Genomic DNA, 26,141 nt, shown 5'->3' on the forward strand with positions numbered 1-26,141 from the left:
TGTCCAGGTGTTTCTCCAGCCCCGGACACCTAGGTTGATTGTGTCCTGGCTGTTGTGAACAGCACTGCAGGGGTCCCTTGGATGTGCTGGGTCATTTGCTTCAGGCCTAACCCCGGAAGTGGGATAGCTGGGTCACGGTGGGGTGCTGTGCTTTGTGTTTTGAGGGTCCACTGTCCTGTCCTCTGTAGTGGCTACACTAATCTGCAGCCGCCCCCACAGTGTCTGAGGGGTCCCCTTCCTCCAGCCTCGTCCTGATCACTGCAGCTCTTCCGGGGGCCTGACTGTGCTCCTGCTTGGGCTGTCCTTGGCAGCTGGATGCTGAGTGTGTCTTCGAACTTTCTTGGCCATCTGAATTTCTTCCTCTGAGAAGTGTCTGCTCATTCCCTTGACCTGTTGTGAGCTCCTTGTATATGCTATGTATGAACCCTTTGTCAGATGCAGAGCTTGTAAATCTTTTTGTTCTATTCTGTCAGTGGTCTGGGTTGATTGTTTCCATTGTTTATTTTGACACGATCCAGTTTATCTAGTTTTGCCTTTGTGGCATATGTTTCTGAGGTCTTATCCAAAAAAAATGAGTGCCTATGCCAGTGTTTTAAAGTGATGTCATACATTTCCTTCTATGGTTTCACAACATGATCTCCTCCACTTAGATCTTTGATATGCTCTGTGTTGAATAGGAGGTATGTGAATGTGTCAGGGGACGGGCGAAGCTCCAGTCTACATTTAGGAATACAGTTTTCCCAGCACTGTGGATGGAAAAGGCCATCCTTGGTTCGCTGTGTGTTTTTGGAATTTTTGTCAAGGTTTAGCTGGCTAGAAATGTGTGGGTAGACTTACAGAATCTACATTCAGCTTGTGCCAGGGCATGGCCCTGTGGTCACCAGAACTCTGCCATGTGTCATAGGCCGCAGAACAAGGCTTGTGGTGCCTGCAGCCTTGTCCCTGTGGCTCAGGCTTGCTTTGGGGACCCCTTGTCTTCTGTGCTTTGGGGTGGCTGTCAGGGTTGGCTTTCCCAGCTCTGCGAAGAATGTCACCTGCATTGGATGGAGATTCTGTTGAATCTGCGACTCACCTAAGATAGTAGGGACATGTTAGCAATATTAAATTTTCCAACCTGTGGTTGCGGGAGGTCTTTCCATTTTTGTGTGCCTTTAATTATTTCATCAATATTTTGAAATTTCTGTTTTAGAGATCATTAGGTTCTTTAAAAAACAAGATTTATCAGGCCCGCTCTTTGGCTCAGGTCCGCGAGTCGGCAAGATGGGCAAGTGCCGTGGCCTCGGCATGGCCAGGAAACTCCGCAGCCACCTGCGGGACCAGAAGTGGCACGACAAGCAGTACAAGAAGGAGCACCTGGGCACGGAGCTCAAGGCCAACCCCTTCGGGGGTGCCTCCCACGCCAAGGGCATCGTGCTGGAGAAAGTGGGTGTGGAAGCCAAGCAACCCAACTCGGCCATCAGGAAGTGCGTCCGGGTGCAGCCGATCAAGAACGGCAAAAAGATCACGGCCTTTCGTGCCCAACCATGGCTGCCTCAACTTCCTCGAGGGAAACGACGAAGTGCTGGTGGCTGGATTTGGGCAGAAGGGCCACGCTGTTGGTGACATTCCTGGAGTCCGCTTTAAGGTGGTCAAAGCAGCGAACGTGTCCCTCTGGGCCTTATACAAAGGCAAGAAAGAGAGACCAAGATCGTAAATGTCGGTGTCAGAAGTCTAGCAATAAATTCTTCATATTCCAGGAAAAAAAAAAAACGATTTATAAAGCTCAATGGCTATATCCTCACCTTGCAAGAAATTGAATCACATATGGATGACAGTTTATGTCCCAGCTGCTCTACTTCCCTTCCAGCTCCCTGTTTATGGCCTGGGAAAGCAACAGAGGATGGCCCAAAGCCGTGGGACCCTGTACCCTTGTGGGAGACCCTGAAGAAGCACATGGCTTCTGGCTTTGGATTGGCTCAGCTCTGGCCGCTGTAACCATTTGGGGAGTGAATCAGTGAATGGAAGATCTTTGTCTCTCCTTCTCTCAGTACATCTGACTTTCCAATAAAAATATATAAATCTTTGAAAAAAAATCTTTGTGTAGAAAAATTTTGCTACAGCAAAATTCATTAGTAAAGCTGAGTAAATCTTAAGATTTATGTATTAACCTTGGAAAGGCAGATTTATAGTGAGGAGGACTGAGAGAAAGATCGTTCATCTACTGGTTCACACCCCAAATGCTGCAATGGCTGGAGCTGAGCCAATCCAAAGCCAGAAGTTGAGCTGATCTGAAGCTAGGAACCAGGAGCTTCTTCCAGGTCTCCCATGCAGGTACAAGGTCCCAAGCCTTTGGCCCATCCTCTGCTGCTTTCCCAGGCCATAAGTAGGTAGTTAGAAGGGAAGTGGAGCAGTTGGAACATGAACTGGGACCCATATAGGATATTGGTGCTTACGGGAGGGAGATTAACCATTTGAGCCATTGCGTTAGCCAAAAAAATAATAAGATTCTTGGCTGAATTTATTACTAGATATTTTTGTAGCTAATATGAATGGAAGTGGTTTTTTTATGATTTCTTACTCCATGATTTGGCTATTTATGTGTAAAAATGCCACTAATTTCTAAAGATTGATTTTGTATCCTGTAACTTTACTGAATTTTGTTTACTGATTCTAATAATTGTTACCAATTCTTATAATCAGTTCTTTTAGTGGAACCCTTAGGTTTATCTTTATACAGAATCATGTCATTTGCAGAAGGGATAATTTCACTTCCTCTGTCCTATTTGTATGTGTTTTGGGTTTTTTCCTCTTGCCTCCTTGCCTCTGGTTTAGCTCTGCAGTGCTGTGCACAGGGAGAGCGAGGAGAGCGAGGAAAGCGAGGAAAGCGAGGAGAGCGGGGCTGAGAGGAAATGCGCTCCGTGGCGCTGACTGTGGATGTGTCTCTTGTGGCCTTTGTTACGTTGCTGCATGGCCTTGCCTTGCTCTGTGTGTGCTGGGTGCTAATCACAGGTGGGTGCCGAGTGCTACCGAATGCATCTCTGCATCTCTGGAGATGATCGTCCACTCTGCTTCTTCACCCTGTTGGCATGTGATGTGTTGCCATTCCTGCTTTGTGAACCTTGCATCGTCCTTGCGTGCCTGGGTAGCCTCTGCCTGGCCACAGCAGGTGACCTCCCTGATGTGATCCCAGATCCGACTTGCTAGTGTTTTGTCGAGCATCTTTTGCATCTGTGTTCGCCAGGGAGTTTGGTCTGTGCTTTTCTTTCTTCGCTGTGTTCCTGTCTGTTTTTAGAATCAAGGTGAATCTGGCCCTGTAGAAGGAGTTTTAAGGAGGTCACTCCATTCCAAGTTTTGGGAATGGTTTGAGAATTGGTGTTAGTTCTCCTTAAAAGTTTGGTAGGGCTCAGTGGCGAAGCATCTGGGCTCCAGACTTTTTGTGTCTGCGTGGTGACTTCTGACTACTGATTTCATCTCATTTCTCAGTTTCACTGTCAGGCTTTCTCTGCGTTCATGGTTCAGTTAGGTACGTGATCAGACTCTAGAAATGTCTCCCTTTCCTCTAGGTTTCCCAGTTGCTTACTTTTAACTTTCCATGTAATCTCTATGAATCATTTTTCAAAAGAGCATATATCCATTAAAATTATTTTAATGTGGCTGCTCAGGTATGCAAAATATCTTCTCCCCAATCTCTGACATCACAATGAGCCTCTCACAGTGTATCTGAGGCCCCTGTTTCCTGCTCCCCAACCCGCCCCCTCTTTCTGCGTGTTAGGTTTCTGTTCCCAAGTCCACCTTTATCTGCGTAGGTGCGCGTGCCCCCTAACAACCCACCCACCACACTGTCCTGTTCCCCAGCAGGGAGCACAGTCATGAGGTATCGAAACCTTTGGCTGGCCCACATTCCATGCAGAGTGCTGAGGGGAAGGGCAGCCTGTGTGTGTGTGACCCAGGGTGGACAAGCTGGCCACCTCTCCTGCTCTGCCGCTACAAGTGCTTCTGCCATAGTCCTGCTCCTGCCCGTGTCCATGATTTCTCTGGAATACTCAAGTGTATCCGAAAGACAAGAGGCTCCCATGTATCCACACACATCAGGATTACGTGCGGGGCTTGTGAGAGCTCAAGGACCCAGTCTGGGATGCACATGCTGCAAGGAAACCTGGACAAGCTCATGGCGCAGATCTGTTCCGGTGGGGGACTTGGAGAGGCAGTGTGCCAGAGAGGGGCCTGGCCTGGACCCAGGGCCCCGTCACCTGGTCTGCCCCTTGCCCACCTACCTGCAGCTGATACTTTGAACATGCCACAGGCACTAGGAGCTGTATAAAGGCATGTGGGGCTTTCCCATCTTCAGGGCATAGGAGAGGATGTGGAGGGGGTGGGGCTCTGGGCCCCAGGCATTCCCCTCAGTGGGTAAACGCTCCCTGTGCTGGTGTAGAGGGCTGCATGCTTGATTCACAAGGGACATCCACCCAACTGAAGCCACGGCATTCTTTGCCAGCTGTGGGAGCACCCTGGGGCAGATAGCCAAGTTTGCAGGAGGGAGGGTACCTTGCAGTGGGCTGGGTGCACTCTGCTATACATGCTCAGCTGGTGGTGCCTGGAAAAGCAAGCTGGGCAAGACAGCAGGGAGGCAAAAGCCCCCCGGGCACAGAGGGAGCTCAGGGCACGTGTGGGCTGGGATGCAGGGAGGGAGCATGCCCTGGGTCCCCCAGGAACTGGGATGATCTCCTGTTGCTTCTCAGTGTGCCCACCCCACACCTCGAATCAGGGTTAGGGCTACTTGGCTTGCCATTGGCGTTGTCAGAGCCTCACTGCCGGGAACAGCGAGCTGGGGTTCCCCTCACCTCAAGCCTCAAGGGCCCCCAGGGCTGGCCTCAGATGAGGCTGTTCTCCTTCCTCTTCCTTGCCCACACTGGAAGCACTCCAGCCCTGGGGTCTCCATGTGACTGGCCCCAACTTTGGCTGGTTCCCTAGTGAGGCAGGTCTTGGGCTCTTCCGAGCAGCCAGCTCTGGCCACTCTGTCCAATGCTCCTTTCGCCCTCTCCTCTGCATTGCTGTGACAGTGCTCTCAGGGTACTTGCTGGTGCACTGGCTGTCTCACTGCTCCATCCCTGCCCCGTGCAGAAACTTGAAGCTGCCTACAAAGTGCTCAGGAAAGGGAGGGAGGAGCGCTCTGTGGGCCCCTTGTGTTGCCTGGGACGGTTACTCACACTTCCCGCAGAGGATGCGCCTTCCAGGGCAATCACTCGTCATCCCACTCAACACTTCAGGGTCAGCTTCGCAGGAACCTGGTAGAAAGCCATGGCTCTGGCCCTAACGCTATTTTCTTACACAGTCATTGGACATTGTCCATACCTACAATGTCAGGATACACTTCAATAGCAGAATGATGGACTTAGAACTATTTATGAAGAACTGTATTATTGTAATAATATAGGGGAAATCAGTAGAGTGAGGAGACCTGGGGAGAGGGGGAAGGGGAATCCCAGAGCCCGTGGAACTGTATCACGAAATAATAAAATCTAAAAATTTTAAAAATTTAAAAAAGCAAAACAAATTTTTTGGAGATTTATTTAATTTCATTTGGAAGTCAGAGTTACAGAGAGGATAGAGGTTGACTGCTGCAACAGCCAGAGCTGAACCAATCCAAAGCTAGGAGCCAGGAACTTCCTCTGGGTCTCCCATGAGAATGCAGAGACCCACCAGTGCAGGCAGCCAGGCAGGCGGACCCCGACCCTGCACCCCACAAGTCCCACGGGGTGTGTGCCCCAGAGAGATGAAAGCACGTGCCACGCAGCGGCTTGCACACTCCTGTTCTCAGCCACTCTCTTCCCCATGGTCCCAGCCTGGGAGCAGGAGAGCGGAGCCAGTGATGGGCAGCAGGCGAGAGGACACACACTGGGTGACTGCCGCTGGCTATGGTGGAAGGGAACGGGGCTCCCACTGGGCTATGTAGACAGGTGTAGGTGACCTCTGCTGGCTGGGGAGGCTTCCTGATCTGGGCCATGTTCTTGATTTGAATGGTGAATAGGGACCCATAAACTAAGACTGAGCCCATCCCTTTTATCATGTAAATGCTTTTCCTCAAGAGAATAAAAAACAGTCCCTGTGGCTAAAGCCAGGCACCCCGGGGACGATAAGGCACTTGGTTGCCGGGAAAGAGAAACTGAGCCGCCAGCTCGGGTTCATTTGCACTTTCCCCGCCCGCCTGTCTGCGGTCTGGCCGGTGCAGCCAGCTGCTCCGGGGAAGGGAGGAGGGGCCTGAAGCCGCCGCACGTGAGGCCCAGGCAGCTGCTCAGCCACTCCCTGCACGTGCCCTTCCCAGGGACTGCTATGCAGTGCGCAGGGACCCAGTTCCACACGGCAAGCAGCAAGCGGACAGGCTGCCGGACAGGTACGGAGGTGGCTCCCCCGTAGCCGCCTTGCACCCCACTGCAGGCTGCAGCACCTTACCCGCTCTCCAAGGGCTTTCACAGCCCCGTGCTCCTTCCATTGCAGCCCTGGGGACGTGTTCAGTGTGCACCTGTGCCCAGCAGTTGTGTGGGGGTCTGTCAAGAAAGCAAAAAACTGTTTTTTGTTTGTTTATTTCATCCACTTGAAACAGCGACAAGGGGGTGGGGTTGCATCTGTTGGTTCACTCCCCCAAGTAGCTGCAGCAGGCAGAGTAGGAAGCTAGGAGCCTAAAACTACATCTGGATATCCTGCATATGGCAGGGGCCCAAATGCTTGGGGCCAGGCATAGTGACACAGAGCTGATTTAGAAGTGGAGTACCAGGGACCCAAACCGGTGCTCTGACATGAGATGTCAGTGCAGCAAGCAGGAACTGAGCCCTGTCTAATTTTTAAATTACATTGCAGGGGCCAGCATCGTGGTGTGGATGCCTGCCCGTAGTGCCAGCATGGCATATGGGCATTGGTTTGTGTCTTGCTACGCCAATGCTGATCTAGCTCCCTGCGAGTGACCTAGGAAAAGCAGCAGAGGAAGACCCAAGTGCTTGGGTTCCTGCAACTCCCACAGGTACATGGGAGACCCAGAGAAAGCTCCTGGCTTTGGCTTGGCACAGCTCTGCCATTGCATTGCAGCCATGTGCAGAGTGAACCAGTAAGTGAAAGAGCCTCTCTCTCGCTCGCTCATCCTTTGTCTGTAATTATAACTATCAAATAAGTAACTACATCTTTAAAAGAAAGAAAGATGGGGGAGGTGTCAGCAGGGCATCAGGAGCCCACGAATGAGAGTGCGGAGTCTTAGCAGGGGCCCCTGGCACTTGGCAGGGACAGATATCCTTTGTAGAGTGTGGCACACTCTCCTCTCATCTCCGAGCTTTTGCCTGGTCTGGGCGTGATCCAAATGCAGCGGGTGCGTGTGAGTCCCGCAGCCCCACCTCCTGGGCCTTTGCCGCAGCACCTTTCATCTCCTTTCCTCAACGCTCCTGCGGTGCTGCATGCCCAGGCAGGCCCCGCTGGGGACGCTTCAACAGTCTGCCCAGTCCCTGGCCTTTTTCCTGCCGCCTTGGGGCAGGGTGCCACCACCCCTCACCCTGTCATCTGTTGAGGTATGTTGTAAAATGCACTCACTCTGTGAGCATCATGTCCATCCTGTTCACGGTTGCTTCCTCTGTGACATACAAGGACCACTTCAGACAACTGAGGTCCCGCGTCCAGCCTGTGCCCACTCCCAGGCCCCGTCTGCGGGCTGTGTGTTTCAGCCCCTAAGCCCTCTCAGTTCTTGGAAGTGAAATCATGTGGCCGCCTCAGGGCCTCGGCCTGTGCTGTTTGATATGCCTGGAACCTTCTTCCGCATCACAGCAACGGCTGCTACCGTGAATGATGCACCAGGCCTGCTTTACCCACTAGGTGCGGCATGTGGGGCACCCTGTCCACACTCCGGCTGTCAGACTAGGGGTGCTTTGTTTGCTGCCTGCCTGCCTCCCACAGATGCCCACAACTGCCAGAGCAAGGCCACTGTCCTGCCCACGGTGGCACCCACGGCATCCAGCCAGTCACAGGTACTTGGTAAAGCCCAAATCCAACACCTGAGAGGCCTGGGGTTCGGCTGCTTGGCTGCGAGGGTGTGGAGCCCCAAAGCGCTGTGGCCCAGAAAGTGGGTGAGATGGTGTAGTTACTGGTCCATTACTGCTGCATTACTGCAACCAAAGGTTTTATGAGTGTGATTATGTCTGACTCATATAAGCAAAGCACACAGACCTTCCCATGACTTTCACATGTGTAACACGCTGCGCCCCCAAACAGGAGAGGCACGCCCAGGCTCCACCCAACCAGTACCCCCCAACACACCTCCTGCTCCTTGCAGGCCAGGGCAGCCCACTGTCTGCAGAGAGAATGTCTCCTGGTTCCAGAACAGTGGAAGCCAGAAGCCTGTGACCTTTGCCCCATGCCTGGGGTCGGCTGCCATGATCAGTAGATTGATTCATTCTCATCATTGAGTAACATTCCACGATGACTGTGCAAACAGTGGAGTGTTTGTCTGTCTGTCCTGTCCTTCCTTCTAAAGGCTCATTCATCTGCTTATTGGGAGAGAGAGAAAAAAAAGAGACTCTTCCATCTGCTGGTTCACCCCCAATATGCCCCAGCAACAGCTATAGCCAGGGGCAGGAGCACCATCTGGGTCATCACCTTGGGTGTCAGGGACCCAAGTGCTTGGCCACTGCCTGCTCCCTCCCAGGATGTGCTTGAGCAGGAAGCTGGACTGGAAGCTGCGACAGGACTGGATTCCAGATGTCGCTGTCCTAAGCCGGGCCTAGCTCACTGCTGCAATGAATTCTACTTCCCTCTGCAGCTGTGAAGAGCAGTGCTGCTCGTGTCTTGGAGTGTGTCTGTTAGTGAACACGCAGCCACATGTCTTTGGCGCCTAGTCAGAGAGCAATTATGAAACCACAGGCCCCTTGTGCCCACAGGCTGCCAGATTGCTCTCCTACTACACTGGTTCCCACTCCTACAGCAGCACGTGGAAAATCTGGGTGCCCCTCAACATCCCACCTGTATTTTGTCTTTCTCATTTTGCACCTTCTGGTAGGTGTGTAGTGAACCATCGCTCATGGGGGATGACTGAGCTTAGAGGTCACTACTGGGAACCGGGCCCCAGGCTTTGGGGACCTTCTGTGACAAACCTTGCTCTGAGCCTTGGTGACCAGCTGTTGTCTAGGAAAGGATCCTCTGGGATCAGAGAGAGCTGCCTTATCAGCTCCTTTGAGAATGTTCTAGATGTCCTATAGCAGCAGCTGCTAAAATATGGTCTTGACCCAATAGCTTTGCATCACCTGCAGCTCAAAAGAGATGTGAACTCTGAGACCTCATCATACTGGCCTTCATACAAGGCCCAGCTTGGGGAACTTCTAGAGGCCCCTAGAAATGCTGGAGGGCACCCACTGGTGAGAGCCTCTGGCCAGAGCTGAGAGGTGAGGATAAGGGCTCTGCTTGTCTCTGGCTGTGCTAGTTTAGACTCAGTGCTCAGCTTGTATGGCCTCAGTTCTCCGTTTGTAGAATGGGCACAATGGCAGCACCTGCCTGCTGGAATGCTCCTAAGGTATGGGCAAGCTAATGTTTGTCCTGGGCTCGCAGTGGTCCCTCGGCCTGTGCTGGCTGTCAACACATGGCTAGGAAGATAATACTGCCTAGGAGAGGCTGGCACAGTAGGGCCTGACCCACAGGTGCCCTCTGGCACGGCTTCTCCTTGTGACCCCCAGGGCATGGCCCAGGTCTAAAGCAAATCTCAAGTCCCAGAGACTGGGGGCTGGGTGAATTGGCAATAGGGCTGCCCCCCACCTGGCCCTTCGTGGGAGAGGGCCTCCTGGCCCCTCTGTCTCTGGAAGATCCAGCATCCAGGCCAGCTCCCAGGGAGCCTCCCGCATTGCCAGCACCTCTCTTATGTTTCACTTTCAGTTTCTTGGAAAGGGGTGTCCTTCCCGACTGGGCTCTTCCCCTCCCTCTCCCTGGTTGGGACTCCAGGGCACCAGGCATGCTGTGCCCTCTTCTGAGCAGCTAACAAATGCAGATAAGAAACACAGATAAGAAATGCCCTGTGTACCTGCTAAGGTCTACATCACTGACACCCAGGGCTGGAGGGCCTGGGTCCCAAGCCGCTGTGATGAGAGCCAGCAGGGAATGCCCTACAGAGGTGAATCCTGGAGCTTGTGCTGCTCGGGGAGTCTGATGGAGGCATGGGCAGGGTGATGATCGCCAGGGCCAGTCTGGGAGGGCAAGGTGCCCTGGTGGCCTAGGTGGGACAGAACAGCCCATGGCCAGAGACGATTGGGGTGGCTGCCTCCAGGCACCAGCAGTCATGGAGTGGGTGGGGTATGACTTTGGGGCTTCAAGAGCCTGCTATAGTATTATAATTTTCCCCTCAAAGAGTGGAGAAGGCCAAGAAAGCTCTCCTTAACTGGTTTGCTCAGGGGACACCCTATGCCACACCTGTTCTGAGGACTTAGGTCCAAATTTATTGGGGACTTTGGAGTCAAACTGAATTCCAGTCAGGCTGCCCTTGCTTTGTGGCTGCCTGGGAGCAGTTGTTTAACCTCTCCAAGCCTTGGTTTTCACACTTGTGAAATGGCACAACAGCATTGACCTGTGCCTAAGGCACCACTTAGGAAAGCTGCATTGTACATCAAAGTGCCTGGTTCAAGTTCCAGCTCCTCCACTTCCCATCCAGAGTCCTACTAAGGTGATGACTCGTGGCCCCAGCCACCTGTGTTGGGGACTGGACTGAATTCTGGCTCCTGCCTCCTGCCTCCTGCCTCCTGGCTCCTGATGCTGACCTGGCCCAGCTCCAGCTCTTGTAGGCATCACTGGGAACTGGCAGGGGGTAGGGTTCTTGGGTCTCCTCCCTTTCTCCCACTCTAACATGTAGATTTGATGCCCTGCAGTCCTGGTGAGACAGGTGCCACCCAGCCGAGGACCACACTTGGAGGAGCTGCTCAGGGCTGTGGCCTGTGTGTGCGCACATCTGTGTAAAATGTCGTTGAGGAGTGCACTGGTGGGATAGGCATTCCCTCCATCAGAGTGCGAGATCTGAGTTCTGGCTCTTGGGCTCCTGGGCCAGCTTCCTGCGAACGAACAGACGGTGTGGTTCAAGTGCTTGGGTCTCTGCCACTGGTAAGGGAAAGCCAGATCGGGGTCTCTCCTGGCTTTGCCCTGGCCCAGCCCAGGTTAGTGTGAGCATGTGTTGATGGAAAGCATGACGGAGGGCAAGGGAGGGCAATGGAGGAGGAGCTGCGCACACAGCTGTCAGCAGCAGGAGACAGCGCTGAAAACACCTGTAGTCAGGTGGTACCTCAGTGTGGTTTTCATTTGTATCTCTCTGACAGCTAGGGAGCCTGAGCATCTTTTCATATGTCCATTAACCATTTGGATCTATTCTTTTGAAACATGTCTGTTTATTTCCTTTGCCCATTTTTTCACAGTTTTTTTTTTCTTTCTGTCCCTGGGTTTCTGAAGCTCTTTGCAAATCCTGGATATTAGTCCCCTATCACCTGTGCAGTGTGCAAAAATTTTCTCCCATTCTGTTGGTTGTTTATTTACTTTGTTAATTGTTTCCTATGCTGTACAAAAGCTTTTTTAGTTTGATGTAGTCCTGTTTGTTTATTTTGTCTTTGACTACCTGTGTTTTTGGCGTCTTTTCTAAGAAGTCTTTTCCTGTTCCTATTTCTTGGAGAGTGCTTCCTATATTTTCCTCTAATAGTTTGATGGTTTCTGGGTGTAGATTTAGGTCCTTGGGAAAAAAAGAAAAGAAAAGAAAAGAAAATACTTGGCCTGGGAATCCCCTCAGAGGGACTTGGAGTGGGGCCTGGCCACCCACAGGGCCTGTGGCTCCCAGCACCCCGCAGGTGCTTCTGCAGGTGCAGGAGGCCCAGGCAGCCGGCAGCCTTCCCTTTCTCAGGAGATGTGTGTGGTCCTCACCCCCCACTGCCAGCAGGCAAAGCGGCTGTCTTCAGCAGGTGGAAGCGTAGTGGCTCCAAAGAGTGAGATTACGGCATCAAAGGCAGCACCCTTTATCACCTTGCCTGCCTGGGCAAGGGCTCAGCCCAGGGTGGCAGACTGGCTCTGCCGCACGGGTCCTGTTTCCCTTGCTCTTGGTGACCCCTGGTGCTTCTTCTTAGTGGCCTATGCCCTCCTTGCCCTCTCCCCTGCCCATGGTCGCCCCCGTTGTGAGGATGTCCAGACAGCCTGGCCTCCCTACCTTCCCTGTCTGCCCCTACCACCTCCACTCCTGGTCCTGAAAGGACATAATGTGTGGTCCAGGAGCCAGGGAGCAGGGGTCCAAATGGGCTGCCCAGTGACTGGCTGCATGGCCATGGGCCACTGTACCACCTGTCTGTGCTGTTGGCTTCTCCACCTGTGAAGGCCAACCTCACAGGATTGTGTGCCAGGCTGGTGCACAAACGCAGGCACAGTCCTGGGAACTGTGACCTGAGTGCGTGCCGCTGCCTGCTGTCCACTCGGATGGTTGGTCGTTTGCCCTCTTGGTGTCCAGCCATGCCCCCACCCCTCCCTGCAGCTGAACTCAGTTGACAAGCCTGGCTTGCTCCCTGCTTCCCGCCCGCTCTTCCCCATTGGCTGCTGGAAGTCCCAGCAGGTGAGACAAGGATTTCCTGTTTCTGGGAGAGTTTGGCTGCCTTTGTACCTGCCCACCCACACCCTCTGCCCACCTCCCATGGGACAGGAGGCTGCAGGGCACAGCAGACAGAGCCCAGGACAGGGTTGCTGGACTGCAGCTTCCCGGACTTCCCAGGCTCTCATGTGGAGAGGGGATCCCATTTTGTAGATGAGGAAGTTGAGGTCTGGTGAGGAGGGTTGGACCCCTTGTTCCTGGGAAGCTCTTGGCTCCCGGCTCAAGTCACCATTACCTTCTGGGCCTCAATTTCATCTTCCTTAACTCCAGGTCCTCCTTGTCTCTTGGGACTGGTTTCCACCTGTGAACCTGGCAGGACTCAGTCCACTGTGGATGTAGCCTCCTTCTGAGACACTGGTGTGGCCTGCTGTGATGGTGGTTGTCTTCAGTTTAGTGACAGGAGGACTGGAGTCCAGCGAGGGAGCAGCTGTGATCGCTGGTGTGCAGGGCAGGAGAGAAGTTCCTGGGGTTGGAACAGGCAGAAGGGTGTTCCAGAACTGGGCTCGCTGCAGTGAAGTCCAGGGTGTGGCCTTGGAGGCCAGGAAAGTCCCAGGGCTGGAGTGAAAGAGTGCTAAGCAAGCTGCCCACTCCCTGCCCTGCTAGACTGTGCCCCCTCCCCGCATGGTGTGGTGGGGCCTGGGTGCTTAGAGCTCTCCAAGATGGCGCTGGGCTGCAGGCAGTATAGGCAGGCTGCCCAGGGGTCTCTAGCTGGCAGTCTGGGATGTGTTTCGGAGTGTGTGTGTCTCTAGACTGCAAGTGGATGCCCCTGCATGTGACTTGTGTGACAGGAGCTCACGGGTGTGAGTGGGCCCAGAGCCCAGGACTCACCATGTATGAGAGGGTCCTGTGAGTGTGCATGTGGGTGCAGGTGCATGCGTGCACACGTGGGTGAGTTTTACTTCCATATTTGGGGCTTCCCAATAGCTCTGATTCCCATAAACCTTGTGGCCTCATTGCCAGTAGGAACTGCACAGTGGCGGCCACAGCCCATGTAGCCCAGCACTGGTCTGTGGCTTCCCATTGTGGAGCCTCCAGCCCCAGGGTGTGTAGGGGATGGGAATGAAAGCAGGACATCTGGCCTCGCCTCTCTGACAGGAAGTCAACCCCAGGAGCCCAAGGCAAGTCACGCACCAGCAAGGCTGGCCAAGGCAGGGCCACCCTGGGCCATGTGCGTGCATAGATCGCCGTTCTAAAAACAGACAGCAGGTCACGCCTCCCAAGCCCTCCACAGGGACCTCACTTCATCTGTACGTGATGTGAGTCTTCGCATAGTGTCTCGGGATCCCTAGGGCCCTGTTGCCCAGGAGGACGCGTGGGCCTCAGAATAGGAACTCTTGGCATGAAGGGGGCTGATGGCAGCCACACAGCCACGGCTTTGCTCCGCGGGCTTCTGCCAAGCAGCGTCCCACAGTGATGGGCCGTGACTGGGACACACAATGTACTTCCTGTGAAGGGGCACCCAGTGTGCTTCCCCAGGCTGCAGAAGCAGCAGACCAGCATCTTCCCAGGGCGCCCTTGCCCTCCAGAAAATGACCTTGGCTGACACTGTTGGTGTCTCTATTCTCCCAGGAATGAAATGAATGAATGTTCCTCCTTTACTGCTCAGCTACCCCCATGCAGCTGGTTCCTATATATTCTTACAGATTTATTTATTTATCAGAAAAGCTGGGAGGCAGGAAGACACTGAGAAAGAGAATATCTTTCATATGCTGGTTCACTGTCCAAATGCCCACATGAGCCAAGGCTAAGCTTGGGCAAAGCCAGGGCCAAGAACCCCATCAGAATCTCCCAAGCACCTGGGCCATCGCCTGCTGCCTCCCAGACGTGTTAGCAGGAAGCTGGAGCAGAAGCAGAGGTGGGACGTGAGCATAGGCACCCAGGATGGGCTGTGGTGTCACAGGCAGCAGCTCCCCCACTGTGCCCCAGCACCAGCCCAGGCTCCTGTGTTTGCAATCCTGTTTGCCTATGAAGAAGCACAGCTAGAATTCAGATCGAGGTGCTTCTAGCTTTCCAGCCACCACCCTGTGCCTCCGCTCGGCCCAAGGGAAGAGGAGGGGTCCTCCTGCAGGTGGAAGGTAGGAGCTAAGCTGTGGGGTGGCACCGAGTGGGGCATACGGTGGGGGTGGGGTGCAAAGAGCTCCGCGGCCTTGAGCAGGGTGCACGGTAGAGCAGAGGTAAGAGGAAGCAGGAGCACTCCGGGCCTTCCTCGGGAGGTGCTGCAGATGACAGGGAGTGGGATGGTGATCTGATTCCTGACAGGAGCGCTGGGAACCTCCCTGTCTTAGCCAAGGGCTCCTGCATGTCCCCAGTCACTCAGGTCTCAAACCCTGGTGTCGTCATAGTGGGTCATTTGGTGGGCGGGTGGGGGAGATGGTAGAAATTGAAGCCAGCTACGCCCCCCCCACCTCTGCCACCACACTGTTCCAGGCCCTGCACCTACACCTCCTGGCCAGCCACCTGCTTCTCTGTCCCCTAGAGTCCACTTACTACACAGAAGCAGGGCATTGACTGAGCAAACAGCACAGTGTCTCTGGCTGTCTCCTCACCCCGCTTTACAACCTGTGGATGTCTGCGTGATAAGGTTCCACCTTCCTGTCGACCCCACAATGGCTTTCCTGTGCCTCAGACACCTGAGGTCACTTTCATCACAGGTCCTTGGCATTCACCATTCCCTTGCTCAGTCACCAGGTCTCAGCTGAGGGAGCCCCTTCCCGGGAAGTCCCATTCTATGCCCTCCTGGTTTATGTGGGGTGTGCACCAACACACCACATCATCTCATGCTCTTCCCTCACTCCTCTCTGGACAGTCAACTCCAGTAAGGTGGTTCTTGGTTCTGTTCACCTCCGCATCCCCATGCCTGGTGCCTAACAACTGTTCAGTCAAGAAAGCAAGAAACCAGACTGGATTTTCCTTTCTGTAAAATGAGGCCACGTCAAACCCCCTGGCAATGTGATGACATGGCTCAGAGCTGAGGCAGTCAGATCTCCCCACTGGTCCACAGGCTCACCCGTTACCCGGCCCGGAGCCCAGCACCTCCCTCACAGCTCCCTGCCCACCATGCCTGCCCCTGGCAGCAAGCAGGTGGCTGAGCAGAAGTGCTGGGATGCCAGCACCACCCAACCCCTTTGCAGCTGGGCCTCTGCCACAGGTCCCTGAGGACAGCTGGGGCGTTGGCGCCCAGAGCTCAGCACACGCTCATGCAAATCCCACCTCCCAGTCTAGCAGCTGTGTTCCCTCCTTCATGGCAACTTTGAAGACTGTGGTGGGGGGAGGTGGGGAGCGGTGCTGACTTGCACTTCCTTGGTTCCCAGCTGGGCTCACTCAGGAGTGAGGTTGCTGTGCAAAGCTGAGGCTTGGTGGCTTGGAAGGTAGGGCTGGGCAGGGCCTACAGCAGGGGTCCTGCCTGTCTCCTGTGGTTGGCACATTTGGGTTTGAAGAAGCAGCTGGGGGTTTTAGCAGGGAGTCGTTTTGTCCACCCCCCTGCTTCTCAAACCAGCTCACAGAAACTTCTGTGCTGTCGTGGGGACTGCGTGTGGGGGGGTTGCATTTTGAGTGTCCCATTTTTCCTCCTTGCCCCTGGGACAGGGCAGTCTTCTTCATGGCCTTTTTCAGAGCTGTCTTCTTATCCTGTGCAAGCAGGCATAGTTTACCAGGACGTTGCCAGTGGGACAGAGCGGTGGGCACTGTGGCATGAGGGGCCGGCTCCAGCTCAGTGCCATGGCCCAGGTTTCTTGTTGTCCACTCCTGGAAGTTGACACATGACCTTGGCTGCTCTTGGGCCAATGAGTCACTGCCCAAAACGGCTTCAGATTTGGGAAAGGTGTCCCTCAAAGCCACAGCTGCATGGAGCTGAGCTGAGAGGACAAGGAGCAACCAGGGCGTCCCTTTGTATAAATGAGGGAAGGAAAGTACCTGTCCTGAGGAGTAGCCACACCCATGCATGTGACTGCCTGGCCCTGCGCTGGCGCTCAGCCGGGGCTCATCTCCTGACAGCTCACGAAGGGGTCTCTGTGTGACTGTCCCTCCTGAGCGAGCCCCCTTGCTTAGGCAAGTGGGTTTGGTCTTTATCTGGCTGCCAGGGCATTTGGGGTCTGAAATGCTTGGGAACTGGGGAAGGGACAGTTGAGAGTAAAGGCAGGGCCTGAAACTCCTTGCACTTCACCTTTGTCCTCATTGGAGCAGGTGGCAGGAAACCCCCTGTCAAAGGTCTTTGATCTCCCTTAGAAGCTGGGGCTAGGAAGGCCTGCACAAGGCATTGCTTCAGGCTGGGGAGAGAGGGTGGCGCCTGTGGGCCCCAGAGGGGGTGTCGCTCCTGCAACCTGTGTGAAAAAACCCCAGTGGCTGCTGGAACAGTAATGTAAGACAAAGCCGATGTTGCAACCCCTGGAGCTGGTGTGATGCTCTCGCCTCTGGATGAAACAGGAGCTTCCAAGGAGCTCGGCACACAGCTGTGTGGGTGCCAGGCCAGTTCATGTTCCAGAGATGCCCACAGGGCACAGGATCAGGTCCTGATCATTTATTTGCTTTAGAGCTGGATCCATTGCCAACCCATTTCAGTGCCAAGGTTGTATGCTGAAATGTCCTGCAAGACCTTCATCTGGAAACAGGGAGTTCACCTCCCCATGTGGCAACCCTGGCAACATGTGACCCCAGAAAGGGCATCCCAAAGCCAGTTTGTCACTGCCATGCCACAGTCGCTGGCCTGGCCACTACCGTTAGCATCTGAGTTTGAAGCTTTTGGCCTTGCCGATAAGATCAATACAGACTCAGGTATTTCTGGGTTCAAGACAGTCTATGGGGCCTGGTGTGAGGGCTCAATGGCTAAATCCTTACCTTGCAAGCTCTGGGATCCCATATGGGCACCAGTTCTATTCATGTCAGCTCCACTTCCCATCCAGCTCCCTGCTTGTGGCCTGGGAAAGCAGTCGAGGATGGCCCAAAGCTTTGGGACCCTGCACCCGCGTGGGAGATCTGGAAGAGGTTCCTGGTTCCCGGCTATGGATCGGCGCAGCACTGGCCGTTGCTGTCACTTGGGGAGTGAATCATCGGACAGAAGATCTTCCTCTTTCTCTCCTCTCTGTATATCTGACTTTGTAATAAAAATAAATAAATCTTTTTTTAAAAAATCACTAAATCTTTAGAAACAGACAAGACTCTGAAGGGTGGAGCTGTGTCCACTCCTTCCCCAGCCGGGAGCGCTGCTGACCCCTGTGTTCTCCCATTGAGCCCGTGGAGTCCCCGCTCCGCAAGGCGACGGAAGATGAATCATCGAATCGCTTGGGCGACCAGCATGCGCGCCCGATTTTGCGATATACTGAAAGCTAATTGTCGACCTCGCCTTCAAACTTATTTATACTCATTTAATCAACTTCCTCTGTTCTTGACTTGTGTTGGGGGCGTTTGTTTACTCGAGGCACGCATGCGCACTCCTGGCGTCTGGCTTGGACTGCGCCTCCCGGAGGCCCCGCCTCCTGGAACCGATAATTGGTCAGCTCCGCCGGGCCGCGCTCCTGATTGGATGGCGTGTGCCGTGCCCCCTTGCGTCTCGAAGTTGGCGGGAAAGCGGCGGTGGCGCAGCATGGCGGCGGCCACGACCCATGTCCCCGGCGGCAGCTCCGCGGCCGTGCGGCTGCCCCGGTCGCCACCCATCAAGGTGCTAGCTGAGCAGCTGCGGCGCGACGCGACGGGTGGCCCGGGCGCTTGGCGGCTGTCCCGGGCGGCAGCGGGCCGCGAGCCGCTGGAGCTGGCGGCCGTGTGGATGCAGGGCACGGTGGTGGAAGCGGGCGGCGGCGAGGCGCGCCTGCGGGACCCGAGCGGCGCCTTCTCGGTGCGCGGCCTGGACCGGGTGCCGCGCGGGCGGCCCTGCCTCGTCCCAGGTAACCGCGCGGCCCGGGTCGGAGCGCCAGCTCTCCTCGCGGCCGGGGAGGAGAAGAGGGACCCTGGGAGGGACGCTCCTCAGCCGGACACGAAACAGTGTTTTTTTCAAAATAAATGTGTTCATAGTGTAATAACACTGATATCTTCAATCTACCGGCTCATTCCCCAGCGTAGCTGAGGCTGGGCCAGGTCCAACCGAGAACTGGGAGCTAAGTGTAGGAGGGGCAGGGACCCCAGTACTCGAACCCCCTCTCCTGGTGCTCAGCAGCCTGACTGCAAGCAGAGGTAGCCAGGGGTCCCAGGCACTCTGATGAGGGGGCGGAGGGAAACGGGCCTCCCCTGTCCCAAGACAGGCACTGGGCACTCGGGCTCCCTGCCCGCATTTGCTGGGATGTTGGCAGAGCCTCCAGAGAACAGGCCAGGCATCTGTGGTCCAGAGGCAGCCTCCCGGGGCAGGTGGTCCCCCGAGGCTTCTGGGGGACCTGTGGGCTCCCTTTGGGTGAAACCCAGCCAAGATCCTCGCGTCCCTGGGGCCCTGGCTGCACCGCCTAGGGAGCTAGCTAGAGGCTGGACAGGCATGGTGCAGTCTGAGCTGCCTGGAGCCCTCTTAAGCTCTCTGGTCCCTGCCTGTTGTGTGGGTTGGCCGTGAGGCACAGCCCGGCTCCCAGCTGAGTCTCCTCCCCAAAGGAGTGTGGTCTCATTTACTGATCACCCAGGTGACAAGCCTGCCCTTTGTTGTTTACCATCAGGCCGGGTGATTGGGAAGGTGGGTTGGGGGACCTGCTGCCTGCCCAGCTTTTGGGACAACATCCAGGGAAAATTGGATTTTTTGTTCATGGCTGGGTTGAAAGTGTGGCTTTGCAGAAAAAGGCCCCATGCAGTGTGCTACCTTGGAGTTACTCCTCGGGCATGTGTGCATTGTGGAGCAACACTCAATGTAAAGCAGTCAAACCAAAGCCAGCAGTGGATGTCCATTTTCCACGTTAAATGTTGAACTCATTGCTAACACGCATTCAAGTGCACTGTTCGTATTTGAAGTTTATGGAGGGCAGAAATAAGGGATCAGTTTATTTCAGTGCAGAAAATTTTGAAGTCATCCATATGTGAGATCTTCACAAAGTTTGTGGAAATGTGTATTATAAAAAAGATGGAGGGGCTGGCCCCATGGCACAGCCGACATCCCATCTGGGTGCTGGTTCGAGGCCCTGCTGCCCCACTTCCAAACTAGCTCCTTGTTAGTGCTCCTGGGAAAGCAGCGTAGGATGACCCAAGTGGAGTTCTGGCCTTCTGGCTTTGGCCTGGTCCAGCATGACCATTGTGACCATTTGGGAAGTGAACCAGTGGATGGAAGATAGCTCTCTCTTTCTCTCCAATTTTGCCTTTCAAACAAATAAATGGAATCTTAAAACACACCACACAGAAAGTATACCTATGCATGGATTTCAAAACTTTTCCTCAAATAAGCTCAGCTTTTCGTTCTTTCCCCACAAACTTGAGGTGTCCCCCTGTTTTCTGGTCCCACACTGTCTCCCATTTTGGTTTCACTGTCACAGTGGCCTCTTTTCTTTTCCCAGGGAAGTACGTGATGGTCATGGGAGTGGTTCAGGCCTGCAGCCCTGAGCCATGCCTTCAGGCTGTGAAGATGACAGATCTTTCTGATAACGCCATCCATGAAAGCATGTGGGAACTGGAAGTGCAAGATCTGCATAGGAGCATGCCTTAAATGATATGGAAACTGGCCCACAAAACCAGCCCGGGGCCAGAGTCGTGCCATCTCAGGTAAACCTCCCCTGTGATACCAAAATACCATCTGGATGCAGGTTCAAGTCCTGGCTGCTCCACTTCCCATCCAGCTCCCTGCTAATGGGCTGGGATGGCAGTGGAAGATGGCCCAAGTGCTGAAGCCCTGTGCCTGCATGGGAGTTATGGGCTTCTGGCTTTGGCCTGACCCTGCCTTCTGGGGAGTGTACCGATGGATAGAAGATCGAATTCTCTGTTTCTCCCTTAGCTGTTTCAGATCACACACACACACACGCGCAAGTTCAGTGTGAAAGGCTTTGGGCACATGTGTTTCTCACAGACTGTGCTTTGGTGGACCAGGGAACCCGGATGCAGAAACCAGCCAGTACTAGGATTCTCTGTAGGATGCTTGCTACCGAGCAGATGTTGTGTTCCTTTTTTTTCTCTTTGGGGTTTGTGTGTGTGTCAATCTTTCTCTGAAGCACACAGAACTCTCATGTTGCATTTTGCAAATTTTACGAGCGATGATACTTTCTGCATGACTACAGGCTCCCTGTTACACGATACCAGATTGGATTCTCAGTCATCGCCCAGGATGATGGAACTGTGGTCACGGGAAGGAACACAGACACCCAAACAGATGCATGACCTCATGGCTGTGCGGCCATTCCCTGAGAGACCTCCACATCCGGTTTGCGAGCCCAGTGCTATTCTCCACCAGCAGGGCCTGAGCGCCCCAGAAGCTTCAGCTCGCTCTGACATTTAGGGTTCAGTCTCTTCATCTGGGAGGCGATACCTCCTGCCGTCCCTCAGAACTCTTGAAACATCAAGGTTTCCTGTTGCCTGGGGATGCCTTTCAAGCCCCGTGGTTCTTGGCGGGGACCCCGGGGAGAGCAGCATCCCACTGGGGAGCCGGTCCCGTTTGTGGGGACTTGCCTGCTGGTGTGCTGCTGTTGCGTGCTGGATTCCTGCCCACTGCCCATGACCCACGCCTGAGTTCTTAGATTGTCCATATCAGGGACTCAGCTTATATTCCGACACTGCTGTCAGGTTTCAATTGGATCCTTAATATGAGACCACTAATAAAATTTTGTTCCATGCTGTCTTGTTTTAGGAGTAGGCTGTTTTTTTCAGAGCAGTTTTAGGTCTGCAGATACACTGAGCAGAAAGTGCCGAGTTTCGCTATAATCCGGACTCAGCCCACCCTTGTGGTTCCCACTGCTGCTGATGTCCCATGAGTATGGTGTATTTGTCACAGATGTACTGTGTGCTGGTGCATTTGTAACTGCAGCAGAGGCTGCTGTGGATGACACGGAAGGCCCTGGATGCACCCTGACCGAGTTTTACAGAGTAGAGTTCCTTTGTCCTTAAAATCCACCAGACTGCCCATCTACTCCTTCTTCCTCCTGCTCCAAGCTCTGAACAAGCAGGGACTGTGTAAAAAGGTGTATTTATTTATGTACTTTTTTATTTGTTTATTTCAAAGGCAGAGTGACTGGGTGTAGCCAGCTAAACCTCCGCCTGGGGTGCCAGCGTCCCATAAGGATGCTGGTTTGCATTCTAGCTGTTCTACTTCTAGTCTGGCTACCTGAAAATAGCCTGGGAAAGTAGTGGAGAATGAGTCAAGTGTCCCCTAGGGTGCACGGCAGCAGGAAGCCAGAGCTGGCACCCAGGGACTGCCTTGTGGGATGCAGGCATGCGGAGGGGTGTGCTAACTACTGTGCCAAACGCCCACCTCCAGGAACTGAGCCTTAATGGGAGCTGCCTGTAGGCCTGACTTTGAACCCTTCATCTGCTGCTAAGCTTTATTAAAAAAAAAAAAAAGTATTTGGAAGGCAAAATGACAGATCTTTCATCAGCTCGTTCACTCCTCAGATGCCAGCCAGGGGGTGCTGAAACCAGGCGGGCGGTCAGCTCTCCATCCGGGTCTCCAGTGTGGGTGTCAACAGGCAGCTGGAGAAAGGGAGCCAGGACTTGAACCAGGCACTCCAGTGTAGGCTGCAGGTATCCCGAGTGGCAGCCTGCTGTGCTGCCCCACAGCACTGCCACTCTTGTTCAGTTTGCTGTGTGACTGCGAGCTTATTGGCTGACCACTCTGTTCTTGAACTTGCTCACTGGTAAAATGCACAGCACACCCGCCTTGTGGTTCTGGTGGGAGGAATCCGTAAATCCGTTCTCATACAATGTCTGGCAGATAGTAGGTGCCAACTTCATGCTGCTGCAAGGAGCAGTCGGTTCTGACTTAATGTCAGTCAGTTTTGCCTTTGAAATATACGGGTTCTTCAGAAAGTTGATGGAAAAAAATGGAAGACAAATTTATATTGAAGCCAAAATTTTTTTGAAATCTATGCCTACAAGGGATCTCTCCAAAAAGTTCGTGGAAATATGTACTAAGAAAAAATTATGGAATTTGACACAATGGCTCAATGGGCCAAAAGCACCGGATCCCATACGGACACTGGTTCATGTTCTGGCTGCTCTACTTTCTATCCAGCTCCCTGCTGTGGCATGGGAAAGCAGCAGAGGATGGCCGAAGACCTTGGACTCCTGCACCCACATGGGAGACCCAGAAAGTGCTCCTGGCTTCAGATCTGATCAGCTCAGGCTGTTGTGGCCATTTGGGGAATGAACCAGCAGATGGAAGATCTCTGTTTCTCTAAATATGCATTTCCAATAAAAATAAATAAACCTTGGGCCCAATGCAGTAGCCTAGTGGCTAAAGCCCTCGCCTTGAGCATGCTAGAATCCCATATGGGTGCTGGTTCATATCCCGGCGCCCCCATTTCCCATCTAGCTCCCTGCTTGTGGCCTGGAAAAGCAGTCGAGGATGACCCAAAGCCTTGGGACCCACAAGAGGCTCCAGGCTCCTGGGTTCGGATTGGCTCAGCTCCTGCCATTGAGACCGCTTAGGGAGTGAATCATCGGACAGAAGGTCTTCCTCTCTGTTTCTCCTCCTCTCTGTATCTCTGACTATCCAATAAAAGTAAAATCTTTAAAAATAAATAAGTATGGGCCCAGTGGCATGGCCTAGCGGCTAAAGTCCTCGCCTTGAAAGCCCCGGGATCCCATATGGGCGCCGGTTCTAATCCCGGCAGCTCCACTTCCCATCCAGCTCCCTGCTTGTGGCCTGGGAAAGCAGTCGAGGACGGCCCAAAGCTTTGGGACCCTGCACCCGCGTGGGAGACCTGGAAGAGGTTCCTGGTCCCGGCATTGGATCGGCGCGTACCGGCCCGTCGTGGCTCACTTGGGGAGTGAATCATCGGATGGAAGATCTTCCTCTTTGTCTCTCCTCCTCTCTGTATATCCGGCTTTCCAATAATAATAAAATCTTGAAAAAAAAAATTTAAAAAAAAAATAAATAAATATACCTTTAAGAAGAGAGGGCCCAATGCAGTAGCCTAGCGGTTGAAGTCATCGCCTTGCATGCGCTGGGATCCCTTATAGGCGCTGGTTCTAAGTTCCCTGCTTGTGGTCTGGGAAAGCAGTCAAAGGTGGCCCAAAGCCCTGGGACCCTGCATCCACATGGGAGACCTGGAAGAGTCTCCTGGCTCCTGGGTTTGGATCTTTGTGGCTGCTTGGGGAGTGAATCATTGGACGGAAGACCTTTCTCTCTGTCCACCTCTCTGTTTATCTGACTGCAAAAAGAAGGAAGAAGAAACTGTGGGGCTGTTGTAATGGCATAGTGGGTAAAGCCACTGCCTGTGATGCCGACATCCAGTATGGGGACAAGTTTGTGTCCTGGCTGCTCCACTTCCAATCCAGCTCGCTGCTAATGGCCTGGGAAAAGCAAAAGAAGTGGGCCCTGCCAGCCACGTGGGGGACAGAAGCGGCTCCTGGCTCGACCATCTGGGGAGTGAACCAGTAGATGGAGGAGCACTGTATCTCCTCTCTCCCTGTCTTTCAGGAAAAATAAGTTAAAAAAAAAAAACACTATGCATGATTCAATACTTTCAAAGTAAACATTAAATTTTGCCTTCCATGTACTTTTTGAAGTATCCGTCCATACATTTTATTCTAAGAACTTAGGATCTACAGAAACATTGTAGCAACAGTACAAGGAGCTCACCTGTGCCTTCCAGCTTCCCTGCTTGCTGCCACCCCCATCGGGAGGGAGATTTGTTGCAGTCCGTGGGCTTCTGTTGGAGTTGGTTATCGTTAACCCGCCCGAGCTGCACTCAGTTTTGTTTTCGTTTTTTCCTCGTGCTCTCTCCTGTTCCAGGCTCCTGTGGGTGACACCACATTCCATGTGGTCCTCTGGTCTTCTCGGGCTCTCCCTGGCTGCCACAGCTGACCAGTTTTGATTGCACTGAAACTTAATTGTGATGCAAACCTTTAGATCTCTTTTCTTGGGTCCTTAGGCTAAAGTTTGGTCACTGGGGTTGGTGTCCAGCCTTGTGGATGGGAGTGCCGGGCTTCGATGCCTGGCCCCGGCCCCTGACTCCAGGTGCCTGCTGGTGCTGAGCTGGGAGGCCACGGTGATGGTTTAAGTAATGGTTCCTGCCTGCCTGCGTGGAAAACCTGGGTCACATTTGTCAGCTTTGGACCGGGCCTTCGCAATGTGGAAATGCATGCTCTGTCTCCAATTCACAAATGATGCTTGTTTCATTTTTGATTTAACAGTAAAATGATTAGGGGATCCCTGTTGTAGCCTATAGGCTGGCAGTGTGGCAGATCCCTTAAGGTGTTGGTCTGATCTCCCCTGCTGTGGTTCTGCGCCTTATCCCAAGCCTGTTTGTTAGCAAACTGACCCCCAGCTGCCAAGAGCATCCCCTACTGCCTCCACTGTTACGTCCTTGCCTAACCTCTGGTAAAAAGTGCCCGGTGAGAGGGGTCGTTGCCCAGGCAGTCAGTGGTCTTGGGAGCATGGGGGTTGAAAAAGGAGGGAGCCGTCCCTGCAAACACTGGCTCAGGGCCAGGGGCTGAGGCAGCCGTCTGGTTCTGCTGCGTATTAATAGCCATCACTGTTGCGGCCTGGGCTTCCTCCTTGACATCACTGAATGTCACTGAATGAAAAGGCAGCTCTGAGGCTTACCCGTGCCAGCCCAGCGTGGCTCGGGCAGCTCCACCCACCAGGCAGCGAGACAGCAGCGGGCCTGTGCACTCGGGTGCACGGCTTCCCTTCCGAAACGAGCCCTTTTCTAAGAACTGAAAATCAGCAACCCAGGCGGTGACTTCACTTTTCTTGGAACTGCTTTACATTAACCCTCCCTACCCCCAAGAAAAAAAGAAAAAATGAAACCTTCTTGAGCTGGTTTTGGATCAGTTGAGTTCCCTAATTCTTTCTGTTGCCTGTTCTTGTAAAGCTGCAGTTTCACAGCAGAATCCTGCAGTAGGCTAAGTGGGGGTGGGAGTGACCACGAGGCGTGAGTGTTTGATCTCCTGACCTGTTAGTGAGTGATTTGATGATTAACAGGAAAAGCAAGGGAGCTGGAACCAACTGCGTGGCATCACTTCAGATGACAAGGGTCAACAGCCTTGCAGTCTGTAAGGGCCAGCCAATGGGCTGCAGCTGGCTCGGCTAAGCCTCAGCCCATGTCCAGGGCTGTGTTCGCATCTTGTCTTGACTCTCCCCAGCAAGAGGCCTTGCATTACACAGGTGGGCAGCAGGAAGTTAGGCCTGGTGGCTTGAGGATTTGAAGGCAGAGAATATATAAAAGCAGAAGTGTGCTGTCCTGTTTGCATTTGATTTTGAGGTCTTCTAAAGACAGGCCTGGAGGAACTGTTGGATCAGTCACTGGGTGCCTTTTTTTTTTTTTTTTTAAGATTGCTTGAAAGACAGAGTGGCACACGGAGAGAAATCTCCCATCATCTGCTAAGTCACTCCCCAAATTGGTGCTAATGTCTGGGGTTGAACCAAGCCAAAGTCATGAGTCTGGAACTCCATTTAGTGTCCTCCGAGGGTGGCAGGAGTCCTTGAGCC

The 26,141-nt window shown here is 53.7% G+C and overlaps 1 protein-coding gene and 1 pseudogene across 1 annotated transcript; both read left to right on the forward strand.

Moving 5' to 3' along the window:
- Positions 1-1,233: 1,233 nt before the first annotated feature.
- Positions 1,234-1,749, forward strand: LOC101529614 (small ribosomal subunit protein uS12-like; annotated as a pseudogene).
- A 16,417-nt stretch (positions 1,750-18,166) lies between these two features.
- RMI2 (RecQ mediated genome instability 2) lies at positions 18,167-20,821 on the forward strand. The gene is made up of 2 exons (XM_004587077.2): positions 18,167-18,480; positions 20,056-20,821. Exons 1-2 carry the CDS (start codon positions 18,183-18,185, stop codon positions 20,202-20,204), a joined length of 447 nt encoding a protein of 148 aa, XP_004587134.2. The 5' UTR covers positions 18,167-18,182; the 3' UTR covers positions 20,205-20,821.
- Positions 20,822-26,141: the final 5,320 nt, after the last annotated feature.

Source organism: Ochotona princeps, chromosome 24 (assembly GCF_030435755.1).
Source record: "Ochotona princeps isolate mOchPri1 chromosome 24, mOchPri1.hap1, whole genome shotgun sequence".
Taxonomy (NCBI): Eukaryota; Metazoa; Chordata; class Mammalia; order Lagomorpha; family Ochotonidae; genus Ochotona; species Ochotona princeps.